Source organism: Acromyrmex echinatior, chromosome 6 (assembly GCF_024713525.1).
Source record: "Acromyrmex echinatior isolate Ae372 chromosome 6, ASM2471352v2, whole genome shotgun sequence".
Lineage (NCBI taxonomy): Eukaryota > Metazoa > Arthropoda > Insecta > Hymenoptera > Formicidae > Acromyrmex > Acromyrmex echinatior.
The window spans coordinates 8,937,491-8,952,176 of NC_141857.1; the positions used below are offsets into that span (position 1 = coordinate 8,937,491).

The 14,686-nt window shown below is 31.9% G+C and overlaps 1 protein-coding gene and 2 long non-coding RNA genes across 6 annotated transcripts in view; 1 reads left to right on the plus strand and 2 right to left on the minus strand.

Annotated features, from left to right (window-relative positions):
* Nucleotides 1–3,715, minus strand: part of LOC105143782 (uncharacterized) — an 8,659-nt gene extending 4,944 nt beyond the window's left edge. The window contains exons 1-2 of the long non-coding RNA XR_015545527.1: nucleotides 2,594–3,715; nucleotides 1,399–2,380 (exon numbers count right to left, since the gene is read on the minus strand). This is a non-coding gene — a long non-coding RNA (uncharacterized LOC105143782). The remainder of the gene's footprint in view (nucleotides 1–1,398; nucleotides 2,381–2,593) is intronic.
* Nucleotides 1–13,458, plus strand: part of wkd (TBC1 domain family member whacked) — a 20,468-nt gene extending 7,010 nt beyond the window's left edge. The window contains exons 1-5 of one of the 4 annotated variants that reach the window (XM_087407423.1): nucleotides 6,131–6,546; nucleotides 10,060–10,225; nucleotides 10,313–10,880; nucleotides 12,099–12,383; nucleotides 12,852–13,458. In XM_087407423.1, coding sequence (XP_087263549.1) covers nucleotides 10,077–10,225; nucleotides 10,313–10,880; nucleotides 12,099–12,383; nucleotides 12,852–12,956 — 1,107 coding nt within the window. In that variant the 5' untranslated portion in view covers nucleotides 6,131–6,546; nucleotides 10,060–10,076 and the 3' untranslated portion in view covers nucleotides 12,957–13,458. Of the gene's footprint in view, nucleotides 1–6,130; nucleotides 6,547–6,843; nucleotides 6,991–10,059; nucleotides 10,226–10,312; nucleotides 10,881–12,098; nucleotides 12,384–12,851 lie in introns of those variants that run through there. The other 3 variants (XM_011052268.2, XM_087407424.1, XM_087407425.1) reach the window with 3 other exon arrangements.
* On the minus strand, nucleotides 13,335–14,093 carry LOC147909357 (uncharacterized). The gene is made up of 2 exons (XR_015545529.1): nucleotides 14,019–14,093; nucleotides 13,335–13,940 (listed from the first exon to the last, which is right to left on the minus strand). It is a non-coding gene; the product is annotated as an uncharacterized LOC147909357 (long non-coding RNA).
* Nucleotides 14,094–14,686: the final 593 nt, after the last annotated feature.

Sequence of the window (14,686 nt, forward strand, 5' to 3'; positions counted from 1 at the left end):
ATTTATTAGAATACTGATAATTTTATTGGTCAACTAGTAAATTTGTTTACTTTTGTAATTTTCACCTTGCTTGAAAATATAGAATCGACTCCCAGGACTATTCTAAAACTTTTTAACATGCGTTATATGGCTTATAACGCATGCTTTACGATTTCATATTCTGTAAATGCGTCTTAACGCATAGCATCGTCAATTTACGTTGCATTTGCGTTAAGTTTGCGTTATATTAAATTTCACTAGAAAGTTGTATTCTGTGAGTCATTTTAACGCAATTCGTAACATATGCCCTTGCATTATGTAAAGTAATGCTAACGCCGACTTTTGGACAGCGTTAAATGTCATAACGCAAGTTAGGTGTTATGATACGCAGTTATATCAACGCAGTTAAATATTGAGTCATCTAAAAAGTATCCGCGGTTTTTTGTCATTAGATGTGTGTTGATGGTCATATATCTAGTGATAAAGTACCGTGGATACTTTTTAGATGACCCAATAAATATTTTTAAAATGTGTTAAATAAATATTTTAACAATAAGATTGGAAACAAGATTATGTTAAATAACATTACTTTTTAAATACGAAGCGCCGTTACGGTCTGAATGTTGAGATGTTGAATTAATATATATATTACTAATATATATATTATTAATATATATATTCATATAAATGAATTAATTTCAGAAATAATAATTGCGTACCGATATGGTTGTCGGACTTTCAACGCAATCAATCTGAAATATTAATAATCCCCCCAAATTTCCCAAATTAATCTTAAAAAAAGGCCGAGGCAATATTTTTCGCAATAAGTTTATTACACTTTTTTAAGATTAATTTGAGAAATTTGGGGGGATTATTAATATTTCAAATTAATTACGTTGAAAATCCGACAATATCGGCACGCAATTATCATTTCTGAAATTAATTCATTTATACGAATATATATATTAGTTCAACATTTCAACATTCAGACCATAACGGCGCTTCGTATTTAAAAAGTAAATATTTTAAATTTAAATATTTTAAATGTGTTAAATAAATATTTTAAATTTTTCTGTCTTTTCTGTAGCTTCTCAGCAAACAAGAATGGATTAAAATGAATTAAAATTTTTTTCTATTCGAATGCGTATTTTAAATAGCGAATTTTTTTTTTATTTAATTGGATTCAATTGAATTCAATTAGATTTAATTGGATGCAATTGGATTGAAAAACTGCTTTTCCTATTCAAAATTTTGAATTGAACAGTATGCACAAAAAAGCTAATATTATTTTTAGATTGAAAGGCATAGAGATATGTTCCATGCAATTCCTATAAATGAATAAAAATGCATTCAAAATTGAAAAGCATTCATTTTAACATTCGTGGATCAATATTTCTGAAAAAAATCTGAATTTATTACCTTAGGCCCGTTCTACAATCAGTTGTATGTCGCTAGTCATTTGTCGTATGTTGTATGTCGCTCATGAATACGACTTGCTATTCTACAATTAAGTCGTTGATCAAAGTCGGAAGGTCGGAACAAATGTAAAGAATAAATATTGAAACGTTGAATACATATTCAAATTTATTATTAATTTGGACGCAAATTATATGATTGTATAATAGAATAATGCGATTCCACTTGCTTGACGACTACTATGCATTGATTTAATTAGTTTTATAATATTGAAAAAGATCAAAACAATGATCGAAACGTATATTATTAAGTTATTAAACTTGAATAAATTTATACACAAATTCATATCCTGTGTCAGCTCTTATATTTCTTAAGTTTGATACAAAAGAAAATTACTTGACATGTTATATCATAATAGTTTCTCAAATTTGTGAATATTTTTTATCACAGATTCTTTTTTTGCCAACATTTTTAAAATCCACATCATTTATCATACAAGCAATGATTTTTGCGAACAAAATCAATAATTATTTTATCTACATTCAGTAATTCCATAATATAATATAAATATATTCATATATCCGTATAAAAATATCTGTTTATCCATACACAAATGTGTCCGAAGGTTATGTTTCATCTAGTCGTAGTCGGAAAATATGGGAATTGACCATCTTCTATTTCGACAACGATAGCCGACTTGCGACAATTTCATTCGACAACCGACAATCCAAGTTTTTTGCAATTTTTATCCACTCATCGTCTTCCTACGGACATTGGAGATATCTTGATTGTAATACTTCCCATATGGCACAAACCTCGAGAATAATATTGGGTCATCTAAAAAGTACTTTGTCACTAGATATATGACCGTCAACACATATCTAGTGATAAAAAACCGCGGATACTTTTTAGATGACCCAATACTATATAAAGTCGATTTTCCAATCCGAAAAAATGATGCACGCTATCTCCATGAGCAAGAAAGCTAAAAATAAATTTAAATTTGTGATAAATTTCATATTTTTGAAAACAAATAAAATATAAGTAAATTATATTAACAATATCCGCAATAGAGGATAATGAATACCAGGTGTACAAGTATGAAATGCGGATTTTTTTTTAAAAATACGTTAAATTCGGAAGAATGATAAAAAGTGGTTTATTCAAAGTATGCTCAAAGTATAGCATTGCTAGTTACACATTTTTCCTATCTTTAATTTGTGGATACCACGTCAGTAAAAATCTTCCCCTTTTGCCGCGAACTATTCATCGAGCCATTTTTTCACATCTTGGTACGAACCAAAGCGCTGCTCAGCAAGTGCGTAACCCATCGATGCAAACAAGTGGTAATCGGAAGGAGCCACGTCTGATGAGTAAGCCGCATGGGCTAGCACTTCCCAGCTGAGTGCTTCCAACGTGTCGCGAACCGGTTTTGCCGTATGTGATGGAGCATTGTCATGGAGAAAAATGATCTTGCCTTTTTCGATATTCTGGTTGTTTTTCGAGTAGCGAACGGTTCAAATTAATCAATTGTTGTTTGTAGCGTTTGGTATTAATCGTTTCAGCAAGCTTTAACAGCTCATAATAGACCACATCCTTCTGGTCCCACAGAGCATCATCTTTCTGCCAAAGCGATTCGGTCTTGCGGTCAATGGTACGCCTCGGTCTACTCATGATTTTTTGCGCTTGGGATTCTCAAAATATATCCACTTTTCATTCCAGTAATGATACGATGCAAGAACGACTTTCTTTTGTATCGTTCGAGCAAAATTTCACATGTGTCTTTGCGCCTCTCCATCTACCTCTCGTTCAACTCATGTGATATCTGCCGACCTTCTGAATCTTTCCCATCTCTCGTAGGCGATTGGAAACAGCTTGTTGACTAACGCTTAATTGCTCTGCGAGTTGTTTTTGTGTTTGTGAATCGTCTTCGTCCAACTATGCTTGCAATTCTACATCTTCGTACCTTTTTGACGGTTTTCCGTGTTCCTTGTCTACAACATCGAAATCATCACTTTTGAAATCATCGTTCACACGTATCTTGCGATGGAGCATGTTCACCATAAACTTCTCGAAGTAATCGATATGATTCAGTAGCAGTTTTCCTCAAATGAAAACAAAAAATTAATGCTGTCCGCGAATGCTCTTCATTTGGCACAATTTCGACATATTGGACACAGCAAAACAATACTATGCAAACTTTTTCAATTTATCACTTATGCGCGTTTGACACTTGTGATGGCACAACAAAATGGCATATATGTCAAATCTTTATACTACACACTGCATTGGTGCACCATCTGTTGTCTCAAATCCGCACTTCATACTTGTACACCTGGTAAACTAACTTCAATGTGCAAAACGTATCTATTGGCAAAGGTTTTCTATGACTTTTTTTGCGTAATTTTGATTTTAGTAAATCATATAATATAAATAATCAAATTGTGTTACAGACATCCTTGTAAGTTTAAAAAATTCTTCATGATCATTCATTTGAAAGTATATAAATAATGTGTGATGAGCATTAAAATTCTGTCTCATATTTGTGGTAATATGAGGTTTTACTCACCATCTTCTTGTACTTTTTTTTTGCGTTTCTTTAAAAGTAATCTTATTTTCATAATTTGCGTCCAAATTAATAATAAATTTGAATATATATTCAAGGTTTCAATATTCATTCTTTACATTTGTTCCGATCTTCCGACTTCGATCAACGATTCAATTGTAGAATAGCAAGTTGTATTCATGTGCGACATACGACATACGACAAACGACTAACGATAGTCGACATCGACATACGACTGAATGTAGAATGGATCTAAGTGTTATGAGAATTCTTGTGCTTAGACCCAGAAGTCAATCCAAGAACTATATTAACATCTTAGACATTATATTTAAGATGGTTTTAAAATGAAAACGGGCTATACCGGGAATACCGTCCCATATTTCGCGTTTCACATTTATAGGTCTTGCGGAACAAAAAGCAGAGAAACGACAGAGAGCGTTAATTTTAGAGAGAGACGCTTGCAAACTGAACACACCATGTAATCCTTTCACCATGGTACAGTTTGAAGAATTCAATCAAAGCCGCATTAGCGACTGAAAACATTAAGTTTGTTCTCGTTGCATACTCCAAATTAACTTAGAGAGTACTTGGATCACAGGTAAGGTGGCGGTTGAAGCAGTTGCATTCATGTGCTCCAATGTTCAATGACACGAACGGATATAGTGAGCCTGTCATTTAATCTAATCCATGAGACTATTTAAATGAATCGAACATGACTTGTTCGTTTCGAGTATTTTGTGTCACTTCGATTATTTGAAAAGCATTTTTATACAACATAAATGCGTTTTTAATAAATATAAAAGTTATATTATATTTTTATATTATATTATATAATATTTTATTGTATTAATATTATTTTATTTTTTTTTATTTTTCTAATGTTATTTATTTTATTTATTTATTTTATTTAATTATTCTTTTTATTTTATTTATTTATTTTAAGAATTAATTATTTACAGATTTTAATATGTCATTCAACATTATTAAGATTGTTTCGAAGATGCAAATAAGCATCAAAAATTTGTTAAATTGCTAGCCAATTTTACTTGTGATATTACTGCGGTAGTTTAGTGGAGTTAACGTTTCAAGACCGAAAAATCATTTCGGAGCGCATTTCTAAAAACTACATACATAGTATATAAATTCACACAAGAATCATACTAGCATTTAAGATCCAGCTAGACCGTTTAAGGTTTTGATTTCTATAGTTTATGTTATTTATTTTATTTTATTTTATTTTATTATTTTATTTTATTAATATTATATTATATTGTTATATAATATTTTTATATTTATGTAAAAAATTTATTAAATGCATTTTTATATAAAATGAATCTGAAATACTTTTTTCGATACAGTACGTTTTCAACCATTATGCATGCGTAACATGCCCTAATCGCATCATCTTCTGAGGTGAGGCAAATGAAGCGTGCTCTTAATTGATCCATGGAATATGCTCTAACACGACGCGAACATCTAGTTGCCATTTATTAGTTCCGGTGACGCGACGTATTGAGCATGTTGGAGCGACGCAAACAAACTTATTATTTAAGATGATCTTAAAATAAGAACCGATTATGAATATTGACCTCTGATTGGTGCATGACATCTCAAGATTGAACTTAAGACGGTTTTGAATATAAAAAGTCATTTTGATCTTTGTTACATGACATGCTTCATGGCTCCTGCAAACTGGACGCGGAAATGTACTTGTCGCGCAACAAAATGAGACGCGGTAACCAATGAACACATTAGGAGCTGTAAGCTTATTTATTATTGGCTATCGCATCATATTTTGCCTTGCGGCAAGCGTTTCCGTGGTGTAAAAGCCATTACGCCGAAGATATAAATCGATGTTATGAAACTGTTATGACCAATCATAGCTATTTCTCTGAAGAATGGAATAACCGTGATTGGCCAATTTCATAACATCGATGTTATAACTTCGGCGTAAAGCGTGCCGTGTAAACGTAGTAATTGGTCGTATCGTAGACGTCGCAAGTCACAAGATTGTTACTTCAACCAATCTGATGTTTTAATTTTAAAGTCGTATGATGTTTACGACGCTTCCGACACTACGATCAATGTAGAATGGCCTTTAAGAACTGACTATGAATACCGGCCTTTGATAGGTTAACGTACGCAACTGTATTCGCGCAAGTACGTGGTGATTGGTAAACTCGTGCTGTAGAGAGGATACTCTATAATTTTAGCATTTCACTTTTAAGGTGCCTTTTCTTCCAGACGCTTGACGCTCATTTTCGACATCAAAATAAGTCAGTGATAGAAATTGACGAATATCAAGCATTAAATTTGATCACGTGATTTATTTTGACGCTAAAAATGTGTGTTGAACGTCAGCATGAAAATGTACCTTTAAATTTCGCCCCATGGGGGCCAAATTTATTAGAGAGACTGTATTGTTGTATGTAATTATATATGTACATAATCATGGACACCATGGTTTCAACAGTGTCAGTGAGCTGAGCGACAGTGATCAGTTGGGTTAAGTGTGGTGAGTCGTATGGGTGAGATGTCGGTGCGTTCGCGACACTTTGAAATGTCAAATTCGGCGAAAATTTACGGTAAGTCCGACTATCGCCGCCATGTGAAAGTTGCACCCACAGTAGCGTGCGTAATCTTCGTAGTTGCATTCGTCACTATCTGGAGCAATCCGAGGATCTGAGCACAAGAATTGTCGTAACACTTACTTCGACTTAAGTTGTAGACGTAAGTAACGCACAAGCTTTCAAGTTTGACGTACAACTTATTACCGTATCTTCAAGAGACGGCAAATAGTCGTATATCATACGTCAAAGCTTGTGCGTCTTACGTTTACAACTTAAGTTTCTAGTAAGTAAGTGTTTATATGACAATTCTTGTGCTCAGACTCTGACTCGTCCAATCGGATGTCGATTGCCGCATTCTGTTACATACTTTTTTCTCAATCCAAAAGTCTGAAAAGAAAAAGTCCCGCATTCTTTCGTCCTTTCTCTTTCCTTCTACTGTCTTGCCGAGATATCGCAAAGGTATCGTAATTAATTGCTATGGCGGGCCATAAAACTATCACTGTTGTGCTTCCTGTATGTTATGAGATGGGAAATAGGGTCTCTCTCTCTCTCTCTCTCTCTCTCTCTCTCTCTCTCTCTCTCTGCGTGGATTCTTGATTGCCGTGATGATCGAATGATGATCAAATGAAATAACGCAAGATATATTCTTGACAGACTAACAGATGTTTATTTTGCATATGTATGCGAATCTGATAAATTGTAAATAGCGAGATAATTGGATAACGGAGCTATCATATGTACTGATGTATTTGCACTGTTTGCAGAGAGATACATGAGCATATGCAGTGGAAGCTCCCTCCCTCATTTGTATCAAATTTGGCAGGAAGAAATAATTAAATACATGATGGAAGTAGAATATAAGTATAATATAATATAATATGATATGATATGATATGATATGATATGATATGATATGATATAATATAAGCAGGGTTGAGATGTATTAAACATAACATATTATACATGGTTTTTATAATGTATAATACCGTATGTTATACATATTATATGTACATTTTATACATATGATAATATTTATATGCAGTTAGTCAAAGAAACATTTTTTATTATATTATATTATATTATACGTAAGAAACTACTCACAGCTCTAAATTGCCCAATCTGAATATAATATAAGTATATTACTTCCATCATGATTAAATTATGAAAATCATTGGCTATACATTCAGTAGAGAAAGCAGCTTTGCAACTGTTGTAAAAGTCTTTAATATGATTGCTAATACATTTAGATTCAGTAAGGAATTAAATAAAAAGATTGCTAATAATTCTTTATTTAAATGTTCTCTAAAGTAAAGTGCCGAAAATTTGATGTGCCTGGGTCCATCCAAAATCACAAATATATCTGCATAATTTGAATAAAATATTAAAACTACATGTGTATTTTACTGAAACAGTATGAAATTAATAATGTTTAGTATGCAAAAGTAATGAAATAAAAAGAAATTGATTTTTTGTATATTTTTTCTTATGGAAATTTAATATTTTGTCATTTCAACATTAAATATTTTTTCAGAATGTCCGATAACTTATTACTTTTTTGTGACCATTACAATTGTAATTTTTTAAAATTATTATAATCTTGTCTTTTAGAAATATCTATGATAATGTTTATGTGCAGTTAGTCAAAGACACTTCTGATCCTTATTTGTCACTAGGTTATTTATCAAAACATTTATCAAAAGTTACATTTTCAATATTTTTTTTTCTTACTCCATTGATAACCTCATCTAGAATTTTGCATACATCAAGTAACTCTAACTTTATTAAAAAAATTAGACATTTCTATGATAACTCAATTTACTGTAGAACCATGGAAAAAAACTTCTTCTTCTACTATGTGTAGAACTATTCTAATAGTTTAATTTACTATTGCCATTTCTACTAATGTATAATAGACTACTTTTACACAGCTCAATTTACCGAAGTTATAATAGCAATCTTAGGAAATGACTAATCACAGTCATTCCATTCTTCAGAGGAATAATTATAATTGGCCTTCAGCTTCATAACATTGATGTTATAATTTCAACATAAATTGAGCTATGTAAAAACATAGTAATAGATTAATCTTGGTTCAACTTACTTTTCGTCTTTTTCTAATTCTAAAAATTAGAAAAAGATCAAGAATATTGATTCATGATTAAGAAAGATCTACATCGACGGAAACAGGCATAACGCAACGATTTTCTAATGAGAAGTTACTGATTTTTTTATTAGTACTATACTCTTTTATTAGACATTAGAAGATTTAAAAAAGAAGGCACACAGTTTTTCTGATTATTATTTGAATAATTTTCACAATAAATTGTATATGTATGTGTGTGTGTGTGCGCGTGTATGTGCGCGCGTGCGCATTTAATTATATAATTGTTATATGATTTTTTATTCAGATGATTTTAAAAAGTCTTCAATTTTCTGTAACTTCAAATTTTACATATTGGCGTTTGTATTTATTTTATATAAAGTATCAAGTAAAACAATGTGAAACTTTATTTTAAATAACATTACTTTAAATACGAAGCGCCACTACGGTCTGAATGTTCAGATGTTAAACTATTATATATATTCATATGAATGAATTAATTTTAGAAATGATAATTGCGTGCCGATATGGTTGTTGGACTTTCAACGCAATCAATCTGAAAATATTAATAATTCCTCCAAATTTTCCAAATTAATCTTAAAAAATTGTAATAAACTTATTGCGAAAAATATTGCTTCGGCCAGGAATCGAACCCAGATCTCTTGCATTCCGTGCGAGCGTAATAAACTAGTAACTAACATTACTAGTTAGTAATGTTAATTAACATAAACGATCTTGTTTCCAATCTTATTGTTTATACACGCTCGCCTACAATGCGCAACTCTCTATATATATCGGTTATTGCGAAGAATATTGCTAAGGTCTCGGTAGTCTAAAGGCTTAGGACGCTGGTATAGAATGCAATGATATATTGGGTCATTTAAAAAGTATCCGCGGTTTTTTGTCACTAGATGGTGTTGACCATCAACACCATCTAGTGACAAAAAACCGCGGATACTTTTTAGATGATGACCCAATATTAGAAATAGTTTTATGACAAAAAAAATGATATTTTTGAAATTGATAACTTTTTACTCTATGATGGACAAATTGATTGATAGTGCTGCACAGAGATGTAACACTGTAATCAAAACTTACAGGAGTCCTAACTAATTAACAATAAATGTCAGTAATATACTTTTAAGTTATAATTGTTTTTTTATTTATTTAAAAGTTTTTATACAGACATAAACAAAAGGAAAAGAAATTTAATAAAATATATAATTTTCGAAAAAGTTTATTATAATAGTTTCTTTTATTTATTTTCTTTCACAAATAAGTTTTTGAATAATATATTAAAAAACGGCATTGATATCTTTATTAAAAAATTAAATGATGAAAAATTTACATTGCACATTTTTTGTTCCATACTTTTTTTTACTACTATATATACTATTTATATTATATAACAAGCAATATTTTTTTAGAGGAGTAGAAAGATGCTATGGCAGCTTCGGTTGTATCACGCAATGATGAGGAGGAATTGAATGGGGAAACAGAGTCAGAGGCCAGTAGTATATATCAAGGCTCGGTAATCTCTACTGTACCTGATCGCCATGGATTTCTAGGCGGTTCACAATACAGTCCAGAAAGGTAATTTAACCTCTTTTTAGCATAACATTTCAATAAGTGTTTTAATAAAATTAAATTTTATTGTAATATTATAACTTTATGAAATAGGAAACAATCTATACCACCTGATGTGATATTGCGGAGAGAGAGAAAATGGATACAGATGTTGAATAATTGGAGCCTTTTTATGACCACAAATTACCATAAAGTCCGCAAGAGATGCCGCAAAGGTATACCACCTTCTGTGAGACTACGCGCCTGGCTTAACCTATGTGGCGGTCAGCTTCTAATGAACGAGAACCCAAATTTATATGAAGAATTGATAAAACGGCCCGGTGATCCCAAATACATAGAAGATATCAAGAAGGATCTCCATCGTCAGTTTCCACATCATGAAATGTTTGTCGAGAATGCACCTGGACAGCAGGAACTGTTTCAAGTTCTCAAAGCGTACTCCATTCTGAACAGCAAAGTGGGCTACTGCCAAGCTCAAGCGCCTATTGCTGCATTTTTGCTGATGCATATGCCGGCAGTGCAAGCATTTTGGTGCCTCGTTGCGATATGCGACAAGTATCTTATCGGCTATTACAGTCAGGGCATGGAAACGTTGCTGCGTGATGGAGATATTCTCTTCGCTCTTTTGAAGAGAGTCTCACCCGTTGCGTATAAGCACTTAGTTAGTACATATGAATTCTTATATGAATTTTCTATACAGAGTGTCTGGAAATAATCGCCAAATATTTCATGAGCAGGTAGAGTTAACAAGATATTAATTATTAAAATATTGGTTTTCAAGAATTTTTTACTCAACTATCAACTTTACAGAAAAACAGCAAGAGACAAAAATTGTTTATTTTGTTCTCATAAGGCTCTAGAAATCTTTTTAGAATTTTTTAATAAATCAATCTTTTAGTATTGCATTTTTTTATTAACAACTATTTTTACCAAAATGAGAATAGTACTAAAAAATTCTGAAAAAATTCCCCTAGAGCTTTATGAAAAGAAAATGAACAATATTTGTCTTTTGCTCTATTTCTGTAAAGTTGATAGCACTTGAGTAAAAAATTCTTGAAAACCAATATTTAAATAATTAATATCTTGTTAACTGTTGCGAAAATTACAAAATGATAAAAGACTTCAATTCAGTTTAGTCCGCTCTATCTTATTCACGAACATTGTCGGTAAAATTATCAAATACTCTTTTAAAATACACTTATTATTTATTTAAAACAAGTCATATTTATACATATGTAACATTTTTCTATATGTACACGCGTACGCTTTAGAGCGAACTAAATTGAATTCTCAAAAAGATTTCGATCATTTTCTGATTTTCGAAATATTAATTTCTGAAGCGCCGAATATTCGCCATCGCGATGGGCTTACCGCGCGAGGAGTTGGGGATTGGCTGGCAAGCGCTCTGCGCCGCCGCAAGCCTCCATAGCTCGGACGGCGCGCTTGCCAGACTCCCCGCTCCCCACGGCCCGCGCGCCAAGCGTAAACATATACATTGGTAGGCGTATACACTTCGCAGTAGGCCGGGCGGGCGCGCGTATTCGGCTATCTTTAAGGATTAATATCTCGTTAACTATTGGAGAAACTTACAAAATGGTAGAGGATTTTTTGATTCAGTTTAGTCCGCTCTATCTGCCCATGAAATATTTGGCAATTATTTCCAGACACATAATTATATGATCGTTTTAGAAAGACAATTTTGAAAATTAATTTTAATTATACGTGGAATTTTTTTACAACTCTGCAGTTGTTAATAAAATTTTTATGTTGTCGAACAATGTAAATGAGAATTTTAGAATAAAATTTCTTTTTTTTTTTAATTATTATAGACTGATCATAAATTAGTTAGGGATTTAATTGATCGTATTTACTATTTTAGAAAAAACAAAAAATGGAGCCAATCTTATACATGACAGAATGGTTTTTATGCGTTTACACGCGAACATTGCCGTGGGAAAGTATTTTGCGTATATGGGATATGTTCCTTTGCGAGGGCGTAAAAGTGATCTTCAAAGTAGGTTTGATACTATTGAAAGGCAGTCTAGGTCGCACTTCTCTTATCAAATGTTGCCCAACGACATACGAAACCCTCCAAGTACTGAGAAACCCACCCCAACATATCATGGAGGAGGAGGTCTTGGTTTATCAGGTGCACACTTTTTACGTAAATATGAATATTACAAAAAAATTACATTTATTATAAACGATATTTTTTAATAAACTATTATATAATAAAGTTAAATTTATAATGATTATAGAAAATTAGTAAATTTATTTCTAATTCAATTTCTTTACATTTTTCAAAGATTTTTATTTTAACTCAAACGTTTTTTCGGTATGGCATTTTTTCCAATGTTTTTGCAATACTTTTTCGATTGCTTATAACTTCTTTTTTTTATGAAGATACATAATTTACTATTATGTTTCTTGATTGAAAAACATGTCTTTTATTATACAATATGTTCATTTTTATGAAAATTATACAAGCAATCGAATTGGGTTGACTCTACCATGTACCAGTGTTGTTTTCATAATGATGCATTAAGCATTAAAATTATGAGATTTTAACGTAACATTTATGTTTTATAAGATAAAATATTATATATTATCTGTAATTTTCTTAATGTTGCAGATTCAGAGGTTGAATTTGAGCGAAGAGGATTTTGAATATGAGCATCAGAGGCAAATGTTGAAAAGAAAGGCGGCGGAGAAGGAAACTGCCAATCGAACTGACTGATGATTAAGTAGTTAGATGAAGATATGGGACGAAATATGACAACATATTAACATGTAACGTTCCAACATGTGCCTTCCTTTCTGTTCTTCTGATACTGTATAGATTTCGCAATTTGTATGTTAGAATTTTTTCGTATTATAAAATCGAGGGATATGATAAAAAATGGATAGGTACATACACTCTCAAAATAGAAAATTCCATATACTTTGTGTACACATACGTATACATATCCATATTCTCTGAGCAGCTAGAGTGCATTATTTATCTCTATTTCCTTTGTTATTAATCTTCATTATGTAGTTTATTAAAAAAAAAGAGCACAATACATTTGCAGGTTCATGTAGTACTACTTAATTATATAGTATTTTCTGATTAATGTATTTTTAGTTGATTATCTTTATGATTAATATTATCAATATTTATGTACAAAAATTTATTGCATTTTAAAATAAAAGTATAGTATATTATAATGTTATACTAAATAAATATTATTTTTCGTTAATGCCGATTTTATCTTATATTAATCCTTACTCGATCGAACGAATTTAATTTTAGATTACATGCTTATAATAGTAATTTCCTATAAGTACAATATTATTTAATATTAAATAATATATTCTTGAAATATTAGGTGTTGGAATTAATTCGTAGCGTTTTACAAGTGATGGGAAGTACTTTCATTAATGTATTTTTTAATGCTCATGTGAAATAAATAACATTCTTTCATTAAAAACGCTACGAATTAATTCCAACACCTAATATAAAGATTATGCGTTTTGCGGGTTTTCTCTGTGTTCAGATCCATTCTTGGAATTCCAACGTTTCGTGAACTTTGCAGTCAACTTCATCAGGGCGGGGAGCAGCCTGATACTGACACACGACCAAACGAAAGAATCCTATCCATTCTTCTGTATGTCAGAGGAACAACAGATTGGATCGGCAGGATATTAAACAAATACAATATCCGAACTATCTTCAAACTACCTAAAAAGATAGGACAAATCTTAAGAAATTCTAAAGATCAAAGACCTTCACTCAGCTTCGCAGGAGTATATAAAATACCTTGTTCCTGTAAGCAAGTATACAGGATTGGAGAAATCGGAAAAATGATCAATCCATGGTGGAATGATATAAGGTGAAACGCTCCCGTGGATGCGCAGTAGGAGAATAAATTTGGGTAGCATTTGATTGGTAACTGCAATATAAGCAGGGCTATTATATGTCAGAAAGTGCATATGGAGACACATTTGATTGGTTATTTCCAATATTGCTACCGCCATTATGCGCAACGCTTCACCTTATATCATTCCATGAGTCAATCAACGGATAAAAAAACACCAACATGATGTCAGGCTAAAACATGTCACGCAGTCAGCATTATCAGAACAACATCGAAACAGAACATCAAACTACTGTTTGACAAAACGATCACAATAACTGCACAATAGCAACATTACATCATACTTTCCAAAAAAGTATAGAGAAACCAAAGAGATACAAATACAAAAATATCCTATTTAAATTATTAATTTAAATAGAGATAATGGGTACAACATGAATAAAACATGGAAAATCATTCTCTCGGTTATTGAAGATCAATTCCCCCCCTCCTCCTCACCCACAATTCTCTTCTTTCCCCTCACCACTCCAACAAGTAGCATGATATAAACGGCCCGGAAGAACAGTTCAGTATCAGGCTGCTCCTCGCCCTGATGGACTGCAAAGTTCAC